This window comes from Morone saxatilis, unplaced genomic scaffold (genome assembly GCF_004916995.1).
Source record: "Morone saxatilis isolate NCDOM2014 unplaced genomic scaffold, NCSU_SB_2.0 Contig5, whole genome shotgun sequence".
NCBI lineage: Eukaryota > Metazoa > Chordata > Actinopteri > Moronidae > Morone > Morone saxatilis.
In genome coordinates, this window is record NW_023340095.1 from 21,905,729 (window position 1) to 21,916,760 (window position 11,032).

General features: G+C 41.8%; 1 protein-coding gene across 1 annotated transcript in view; it reads right to left on the reverse strand.

Moving 5' to 3' along the window:
- Positions 1-6: 6 nt before the first annotated feature.
- Positions 7-11,032, reverse strand: part of xpo4 (exportin 4) — a gene marked incomplete in the record, with an annotated part of 54,716 nt that continues 43,690 nt past the window's right edge. Inside the window, 11 exon segments of the mRNA XM_035676526.1 lie at positions 7-1,178; positions 2,770-2,862; positions 3,377-3,494; positions 4,008-4,138; positions 4,271-4,392; positions 4,528-4,708; positions 5,525-5,611; positions 5,960-6,166; positions 8,197-8,371; positions 8,815-8,984; positions 9,167-9,326. Of these exon segments, the coding sequence (XP_035532419.1) occupies positions 981-1,178; positions 2,770-2,862; positions 3,377-3,494; positions 4,008-4,138; positions 4,271-4,392; positions 4,528-4,708; positions 5,525-5,611; positions 5,960-6,166; positions 8,197-8,371; positions 8,815-8,984; positions 9,167-9,326 (1,642 nt within the window).

Here is an 11,032-nt window from a genome sequence, read left to right on the forward strand (position 1 = left end):
ATATATATATAGATATATATGTACCCTTTAGTGAAACAATCTGATTGTGCTGCTTGGATCAGCAACCCCAAATGCAGCCAGGCTGGCCATACCTTTTGTTGTTATGGCAACATTTTTGCATGTGTGTGCATGTGAGATTTTTGAGCGTGCGTGCATCCGCTGTATTCCTGGCGAATGACGAGCACAGCCGTTATTTGTTGTCAGTTGATGTATGACATGATCACACATGCACACACAGAACAATCAACAAAACAAGGCACTCTGGGAAGGATTGGGGTGGCGTGTGTGTGTAGGAATGAAAACTGTCCAAATGAAGTGTGTGTGTGTGTGTGTGTTGTGTGTTGTGTGTGTGTGTGTGCATGCGCATTGGGGAGGAGGTGGTCGCCATGGCATTCTTAAAACTAAAATGGCCCCTCTAATACCATCAACTACAAAACCTCACACTGGAAAAAAACATCTCCAATTTTCAATAACAGCAACCTGTTTTACCCTCAATGTCACTCTGTGTGTGTGTGTGTGTGTTTGTGTGTGTGTGCGGGCTCTGGCAGCCTCTCCCGGTACATGAGTTGGCGGAGTAAGGAGGACACCACCGTTGCTGCTCCACCTCTTGTCGTCACGATGGTCAGTGCTCCGTCGTTTCAGTCAATAGGGCAAGATCCTCCAATTGAGTCCGTCTGCTCTGCAGTTCTGTCTCCATGGTTACCACATCATCGTCATCCAGTCTGTCAATCTTGCTAAGGGGGGCGGGCCCGGGGGTGCAACGGGTGGGGAGGAAAACGAAAACAAAAAGAAATCCTCAGAGGCGAAAAGGGGGTAAACATTCACGCGTGAGATGGATTCCCCAGCAGGTAGAGAGACAGAGAGTTCCTCCGAGGCTTCGTGCTGTCTCCTCTACCCATAGTTCTCAGGGGTGAAGTGGGGGGGTCTTCGATTGGCTGCTTTTCAAAACGATGATTCGAGGCGGAGTCAGTTTCCAGTGGTTATTTCACGCAGAGCAGGCCGCCCACGTTTGCCACAAACTCCTCCAGGCTCTTGAGGAAGGCCACCTTCTGCTTGCGGTCCATTGTGGGTGGCGTGCTGCTGGCCGTCAGCTTGTTGAAGGCGTCGGCCAGCCGCTGGTAGATGACGGCGTCTCTCTGCGAGGACAGCAGAGTCTCCACCAGCTCAGAGTACTCGGCCTGACAGAGAGGACAAGCAGACCATCAACTTAGGGTCAAATAAAGACCTAACAGGAGGCCAACAAGTTGCTGCAGGTTTCAACAGGTTCCATTTAAGACTTTTTAAGACCGTCATGAATGCAACTGATTTTACATCCATACTGGCAAAAAAGTACTAAGGATATGAAGGAAGGCTGGTATTCAGTCTTTATTAATTGTATTCGTTCCATGTCAATTTTGTAGTTGATAGCGTGATCAACACAATTTCTTCCCCAAAATGCATTAAAGACTGTACTGAAAAATTAGCAACTTTATACAAGTAACATTACCTTTATTAATCCAGTCCATTTTAAGACCTGTCAAATATTTAAGACATTTAAAAGGCCTAAAACTCAGATTGTTGGATATACACTTCTAAGACCCTGTGGACACCTGCAGCATCATCGGCTGATAAGCTTCAGTATATAAAGTGTCAGTGACATTATTTGACCACTAGAGAGCACTGTAGCTGTACATACTGTGGGCACAATTCAGTACTAATAAAATAATAAAATGGGAGGGGTCCTTAAAAACCATTCTCCCCTCATTTTTATTCTCTCTACTGTGTACCTCCTAATAAAGGGATCAAATGCCCAATAAAAGGTTTATTATTTATTGTTAATATTATGTGTTGATATATGTGTATATGCTGATTGTCCTCAAATGTTGTAATATTGAATGTGCTCTGTTTAATACTCACTGATAGAAGAGACAATGTATTGGGGATGGGTCAAAACACCACTAGATTTTTTATAAACAACTCAATGGATACAACGTATGTAAACACAACAATTCACCAACAAAAATAATAAATGCATAAAGTTTACTGAAACAAAAATAGCTTGAAATAAAGTGAGGAGACAAGTAAAGCTTATAACTGAAACTAAATGTGAAATTGTATATTTTACTTTATTATTTATATTATATTATTTTGTTTTAGTATTGGCTTAATTATTATTCATTTATAATTTTACTTATATTTATTTTTGGGTCAGTTCACATTACAGAAAAACTGAATTTTATGAACATGTACTATTATGTGCTACATCTTTAGCTCTGTAAGTTCTGTACTGTGGTACTGGAAGCTGAGTTATGTGCTATGACGCAGAGCGCACACTAGAGGGCTTTTGGTGTAATTCACAAAATCTCTGCCCGCTGCTGTGTCCAGCAGATCGGACCTCACTTATAATAGTGCTTATTTATACTTACATACTAAAATATAATTACATGCAAAATATTCTGAAGAAACATGCTGTGTTTCATAATCTATTTGAAGATGTTTAGCATGTTACATTTGGTTGTCTTAACAGGTGGGTAAGCCAGCAAAGCAATGTTGCTGCTAGGAAAGTGTCACCACTGTTGTTAATGAAGTGGACAGTGCTGTCAGACAGGTCTCAGATCAGTCATCTTAAAAGCCTTCAGGTCATTTTATAAAGCAAGAAAATCGATTATTATTGGCATTAGATTTGTCTTTATTGTCAACCACAGCTGATCCAGCTTTTCTCCTGGTTATTAACAGGTTCAACCACTGGAGCATCCTGGTGCGTACAGGTGTTGTAAGCCATTTACTCACCTGGTGCAGGCACACAAGTGTGTAAAGAGCTTCCCCTGCTGCCACCGTCATCTCTGTGTTGTGTTTTTGCAGGACCAGCATGTCAAACACCAACTGGAGGCACAGATGAAGGAGGACACGGTGTAAAGAAGAAAACATTATCATAAAGCAAAAGTCTACATTCAAATTAGTTCTGCAATATTATGGATCCTAAAGTCCAACAGCATGTAGCTTCCTAGCTAAATATAAAGCTGCAGTCAGCAGCTGATTGGCATAGCTTAGCACAAAGACTAGGAACAGGGGAACAGTTAGCATAACTCTGTCCCAAGGTAAAAAAAATCCTCATCCACCCAGAACATCCTAAGATATTTTTTGGGCTTTTATGCCTTTATTTTGATAGGACAGATAAGGATAGACCAGAAAGGGGGAGGCGGGGGAGGCGACTTGCAGCAAAGGGCTGCAAGTTGGAATCGAACCGAGGCCACTGTAATAAGGACTTATCCCATAAGCCTACCAGGTGAGCTACTGTGCACCTCACACCTTGTTTTTTTAAAACCATCATCAAGTTATCACATTTACGTATTTTATTGAGGTGAAAAAGCAACCCAGCCAGCTGTGTGGTAAATACCTTGAGGAAGTGACGGGTGGCGATGAAGAGGGGTGTGTCCTTCTCCTGGTTCTTAGCGCACTGCTCAGCCAGAGGAGACAAAGCCTCCAAACACAGCTGGCTAATCTCTGAACTCATCCTGAACACAGACGTTAAGGAGCAGAAACTACAGAACAATCTGATTTCTTCCTGTCGAGGGGAACTTGTACAGCTGCACCAGATGGAAGCAAGAGGAAACAAATCAAACACTGATGACCAGAAAACTAGTAAATTATCCTAACAAGCACCAGTAGAGTAACTAAATTGAAAAACATATTATTTAAATTGGACATCAGATCAGAAATAAGAAAGTGAGCATCTGTTTTCAATAGACTGGTAAGGGCACACTTTGGGTCTGTACTAAAAATTAAAAAATCTACTAAACAAGATTATCAATTGGCCTTAGTGAATGTGCACAAGCATAAACTGATACTGCATGCACGCATGTACACAAACACGCACACACAGGCGGACACACACACACACAAACAGAGTCACAGCAGACACACACTACACACCACAAGGCGACCCCAGACACACACACACACAGGCGGACACACACGCACACGCACACAGGCGCGCACACACACAGATGTAGGCAGTGGGAGGATACGAGGTCATTCCCAGCTCCAGGGAGAACATGAGGCTTTTGAAGAGGTCTTCGGGCAGTTGTGGGATCTTTTCTGGAAAGATCTCACAGATGAACGTGATGAGCTTGTAGTACTGGTTACACAGAGAGGGAAACTGGAAAACAACGAGGACAAGATCAGCACAAACTCCCAGAACATGTCATCCAAACAGATCTTGTTTGATGAGGATATGTCTAGCCTGGATCTATATTAAACGCTAAAAATCATCCCTGCTGTGCAGTCTCACCTTGAGCAGGTCCTGAGACATGAGTGGAAGAACAATGTTGACTCCATAGAGAACCACATCTGCTGCCGATACCGTCCGATTGGACGCTGGCGTTCCCTGGTCTTGGTTTCGAAACACTTCGTCTAGAACACACAGCAGTTTAAAAAAAATTAATCTGAAGCAACATGAACAAGACAAAAGAGAAGTCTTCCACTGTAACTGTCTGTGGATTTCAGCTCTGAATTGACATTTAAAGACAGAAACATCAGCCAGCTCACCGGTGTCGCTGAAGTCGATGAACTCTTTGGAGAGCAGGTTTGTGAGCAGCTCCATGATGAGCAGCAGGTCCTGGTACTGGTCCTCCTCAGCTGTGGCGTCACTTCGCTTCCTGCTCTGGTTGTTTTTGGAGTAGACCTGCAGCAGCGTTAGACACGCCTCATACAGCTTCATGGACTTAGTCTGGATGAGGAGGGAAGAGGCAGTGGTGACAGTTAACATCTCATACAGCTGCAAGGACGTGAAGCCACGAAGAGTCCTCATAAAATAAGTTTGTTTTTTACTTCTGTAGAATCGTATGTCTATGATACTGTGTTTCCTACCACAGCTGGACTGAAATATATCCCCTGAGAACTGATGAAAGTCAATCATCTTTATGTTATCCTTAGTCTGATACAAACGTTTTAAAACATGTTTTTTAAATTAGTTCTGTCTAGGTGCATCTCACAGCCCCTGCTTTCCTTTTCTGATTCTTTCCAACATACTGTGTCTTTTTCTCTACAATCAATGAGGACCTACAATAGGAAAACTGTGCCTTTATCTTCAACCAGACTCGTGGCCAGACAGCAGAAAAAGAATGAGAAAAAGATCTGAGGTTCATGTTAATCATGTAAAATGTGAGAATGCAAAACCCCCCACAATGTTTGTACAATGTACAAGCAGATTACAGTTCTGCTGAGCAAATGTTTCATTAATTACAATCATATTCAGCCAAAGTCAAAGATGAGTTGACTGATGAATATCTGTTAATAAATATGAAGCTGCTACTGATGAGAGTCAAAAAGATGATGAATTACAATTATCGACAGAACATCCCACAGGAAGTAGAACGACATATGATGAAGATCCTTCGTGGCAGCTTTTGTCTTGTACATACACTTATGGACTAACGCAGTACCGGCTGCTACGGAAAGTAGCAACTCATTATTTGCAAAATATTTTAAACTTACTTTATCTGCAGGTAAAACAATACAAGTACATGAAAGATGGGTCACTCACTTCTCCCAGGTAACAGATCTGCTTGTGAGCCACTTCCACAAAAACCTCGATGATGAGGTTGATCGTCTCTGGCGTGTTGCTGTAGACCTGAGCAGCAACAACAACAGAAGTCAATGGTCAGATGAGATGTTAATGTCATTAAGATACTGATGCAGAATCTTTCATCATAAATGAACATAGGTGAACTGTAAAGAGAGTTTGTTGGTTTAATTTTAGAGTTAAATGCTATGTATAAAATCAGATCAGTCTTTGTAAATAACTCTTACCATGTGCCAATTTATCTTTAACCCAGTGTGCTTTACAAAACCACTGGTTTCACATGTGAGGATCTAACTGGACCTCCAACACTGTCAGACGTGTTGCCTAACCCTAAGCTACACAGGAACAAAAACATACAGGCTACCTTTCACTGACTCCTTCCCAACCCGCTCTTACCTCCATGAGGCCGATGCAGCTGGACAGGAAGTCCATGAGGAAGGAGAAGAGCGAGGCCACGTTGTCTATCTGTGTCGCCTCTGCGATGCCGCACAGCGCCTCTAATGTAGCCACGATTTCCTGTTTGACGGCTTCCTCCTGGCTGATCTGAGCAAAGTTCTCCTGGTTGATGAGGTTGAGGAAACGTTGCTGCAGAGGGTGGAGCACCTGGATGGACAGGTGGACAGAGAGAAACAGTCTTAGGTTAACTTACAAATCAACTGTTGCCTTGACAAATGTCTGAACGATTTGTTCAGATGGGACAAACTGTATATTAACAACCCCATTCAAACATTTTGAAGTACCCTGTAGAACTCTCAGTGGTATCTTCACTTGTGCAGCTAATTAACACATTTAATGTTTATTTAATGTTACATTTAATGTTTTATTAATTACCGTGCACTTTTTAGATTTTCTGGCAGGACTGAAATGACATGATAGTAATTTTAATCAGTTTAAAAAAAAAAACAAAAAAAAAAACATAAGTGGCAGCCTATGGGCTTTGGGCTAACTTGCATTTAAATCTGAGTTACTTGAGCATATAGGATACAAGTGATTTCTTGGTGCATGTAAGCAAAGAGTAGGAATGTAAAGATGTAACAAGAGTGATCAGTTGCTGGGTCCATCCCTCCTCTTCTTCCTCCCACAGAGCCATCCAAGTTCAGACAAAGCAGCTGCAGGAGCCAACAGCTGCTGTCTCACTCGTCCACCCCCCACATAATTACTCTGGAGTCATTGTGGCTTTGCACCCCCATTTACTACTGTCAGCCTATTAAGACAAAGGCCTGCAGGATCACGAAAAGGATCACAAAAAGGATCACGTTATACACATGGGAGGAAGACTCGACGGGGGAATATTATCGACCACATCCATCACTCCTCCTCCTCCTCCTCCTCAGATCGGACTGGAGCCCGCAGAGATCTAGAGACCAGTTTGTGTGCAAAGCTCATGATGGGTGGAGATGTCAACAAAACTGCAGAAATAGTCAGTTTTTTTATTCATTAATCAGATGTGAAACAGGTAGTTAACTTTGGCTGTTGGGTGTTCAAAAGGATCATTTCAGTTCATAACAAGCATCTTACTTTGACATTTTTAGTCATCATTTAGTTCAGTACAAAGATGTAGGAACATTGCTACAATAAATATATAATCCAACGATGCACAACAAGGAGCAGTGAGAGGAAGTGAACTATCCAGATCATCTAAAACACTTCTACACACTATCTGCATGCACATCTGAAAGTGAGTGCATTGGTAATAATCTCTCATTGCACAGGTAAACTGTGTGTGCACAGCTATGGCAGGTACGTCAGACCAAAGAACTGTTATGTAAACTGTGACGTTTAAACACACACAGTTTAGGTGATCACTTTACTGTATGCCTCTATTTTCTAAGTAACTAACCTAGAGATTTGTTTACAACCCATTGCCCAAGTCCCAAGTTGGAGTTAATTAGAATAATATTCAACAGAGCTACAAAACTCAAGCTGGATTTTTTTTTTTCTTGTTATTCTTCTGTTCTATTTATAGGATTTAATAGGTCATCTGCCAGAATATTTCAGCTGCTGAGTAGGTGTGGTGGGTCTCCATTCCCTAAAGAGCTGCTAACACACAGAATTTAATTACTCTGTTTTTTCTCCCATGATGTGTCCTCCTTATGCTCATCAGTCATTTCTAATTTCTCTATTTTCTGGAGATATTTGTCTGTATAGTTTGAGATGCATAGTTTTTAAGTACATACTGTCTTTATTATTTACATTAATCATTTTATGTATATATTTATTTATTATGGGCCTGTTATATGGCAATATTGATAAATTAATCATAATTAATAAATAATTCCTTAAACTAAGTGATACCTCTGTAATGATGAAACAATATGTACAAAACAAACCAGTGTAGAGATGCAACTAACAATTATTTTTAGTATTAATTATTCTGTTGATTACTTTTGTGATTAATTGCTTGATCTGCTAAATGTCATAAATAAGTGAAAACCATCAATCATAATTTCACGGAGCCCAAGCTGACGTCTCCAAACTGCGGCAGTACGACTGGCTAATGGACATACACTCAAGAAAAGCAGTAAATTCTCACATTTGAAAAACTGGAACCAGAAGGCTGTTGTAGATTACATTTCTGGCAATCGTCTAATCAACAAATCATTTCGGCTATTATTTTTCACTGTACACATTACCTCAGCCCAGTATTGCTGTTTGGTGTCAGAGTCCATGTGTGCGAAGCCTCCCAGCACCAGAGCTTTCATCAGAGACCTCTGCACGGAGCTGGACAGTAGGTGGAGGGGTGGGCTGCGGCTCGCAAACTGCTTCGCCAGGTTCCACCAGCTCTCACACTGCACCACAATGTTGGCCCTGAACAGACACAGAGGGAGGCAGAGTGTCAGAGTATGTGCTGTGGTAGGAGCTGATGTAACACCCAGCAATCTGCAAGAACATCTGCACTTATAGATGATCTTAACACAGAGGCCTCAGATCATATAGTGTATTTCTGCCGCCTGTCATACATAAAAGTTAGGATCCCTCTACCTCTGGATCAATCTTTTGGTCCATAAAATGTCAGAAAATGGTGAAAAATGCCACTCACAATTTCTCAAAGTGACATCTTCTAAAGTCGTTGAGTCTGACCAACAATCCAAAACCCCAAGATATTAAGTTTACAATCATGAAAGACTAAGGAAATTAGAACATATCCACATTTCAATACCTGGAACCAGACAATTGTGGATCATTTAATTAAAAAAATGAATCAAAACAATTCACTGATTATATAAATAAATAAAGAAATAGGCCCTCACCTCTCCCTCTTCTCTACCAGCGTCACCAGCAGCTCCACGGTGTCGTTTGCCAGCTCAGCCTCCGAGCTCCACACAGACAGGTTGTTGATTACCTTCTCTAGAAGATATCCCACAATCCACTGGGCACCCTCTGTGTCCGCACCAAACGCCGTGCTAAGGGGGATGCTGATCTGAGGAAAGACAGGAAAAAAGACGAGACAGAGGAAAAACATCTGTTTTATTGCTATTACGGGGAACAATATAGGGAGTGCTGACGGAATATGGTGTTGAAGATGTATAACAAAAGATTTTATATGTATGTAGAGGTATGTGAGCTATAGTGGGACATAAGAGGAGCAGAGGAGCCTCGAACCTGCTCGTAGAGCTTCTCGTCCACCAGCAGGTACGTCTTGGCCCAGCGTCTGAGGAACCACACAATGTCCTTTCCCATCTGTGGGCTCAGCAGCCCTGTCAGGCTCGCTCTCGTTGCCCGGGACTCAACCTCTGACGTCCGCAACACCGCTGACAGCAACCTGTGAAAGAAGAATACAAGAGAGAGCAGCTGGATTTAATATAGGAGGAGGAAACCTGGGAAGACAATGTGACAGAGAAGCAAAACAATTAGAAAAATGAAAGGTTAGATAGATAAGACAGCGAGAAGAAGGCATGACAACAGGGAGTCAAAAGGAAGGATGGGAGAGAAATGAACTGAAATAGATTAAATGATACAAACAAGGTCAAGACAAGATAAAGAACTCAGTGGAGACACAAAAATATTAAAGCATCTGGGTGTGAGCAGCTTTTTATTCAAGGAGCGAAGATCACTTTTATACCATTTGGGCTTTGACATCACAATATATGCAACAGTCACAACGCAAAGCACACAGAGTAAAGCTATATTTATAGTTTCTGCATCCATGTAAAGTTTCATCATCTGTCCATGACTGCAAGGGGTCAGCACAGATCATCCGATGGCAGCACAAAAAATTTACAGGCTGACAAATGTGTAGTTTTATAATGCTCCCATGTAGACACCCACCCACATCTGTTTTGGGACTACTTTTGTGCCTTTATGTGACAAATTAGTCACTGCTTGATCAACAATTTTAGACCTTAAGAGTTTTTTTCTTAAGTATCAATTCTAAAATGTCTTGTAGGCATTGTGAGCATAAACAATCATCTGGTGAGTTAAAAGAAAACACTTCTCTTTGTTTCTTTTCACACTGTACCCCACATCTTGCTGGGTGTCATTGTTTTGTCATTATTTCATTACTTTTCCATGTAATCATGGTATTATTGGGTTTATAAAACATCTCCAATCTGAACTCCAGATAAATTGCGGCCTAAGGTGCAGGTGCAAACGTAGAGGAGCTTGATGCCACGCTGGTTGTGCAGACACACATCGGTTTCTAGTCAAGATACTACAGAACAAAGATTTAATCAGAGGCACACAGTGAGGACAAGAGTCTTGTGCTATAAGATATAGTTTGATTTATTGTTATAGAGGAAAATGTGACAGTTAATTGTGATATTGATTCTGGTCACCTAACCCCACAATAAAATTATCAAACCTTAGTGCACAGCCATAATATTGATGCCCTTTGTGTGTGTTAAAGAGTGGGCTCCTCAAAGTCAAGTCCACACACACACACAGAGTTTATAAAGGACAGAGAGACAAAGGGTTTAAAGCAGCTTATGGTCCGCCCCCCTCAGTCGAGGACAGTGCACATTGTTTGCAGAAAACAAAACCACGTTGACATTTACGGGGCCGGGGTCGTCTGTTCACTGTTAGGAAACCTGATGCCATCGGCCAGTCGCCTCTGCAATCTTCTGTCATTGCTGTCATCCCCCCTAACACACACACACACACACACAGCGACAGCACCACCTGACACTCCTCCTAACATATATGAACGTCCTAGAACAAGAACGACGCAGTCCTAGAAATCGACTTTCACGAACAAACCAATGTCCGCTTGGCTGCTGTGGGACATAAAAATCTATTGTCGTTCACGTGTGATCACTACTCCCTAACCCAAAAAAATCATGTTAATGCGACCCTCCCAGGCCTTGCATACACACCACTACGCTGTTCAAACAAAACGACGCCTTTCCAAAAGAAGCAGTACCACCACATAATAATCAAAACAAAAATACCCACAACCAAACGAAAAGAAAACCTCAAGAAGATAACGAGAAAACATTTACCATCGCCTGTTGCCCTGCCACCCACTTCCTT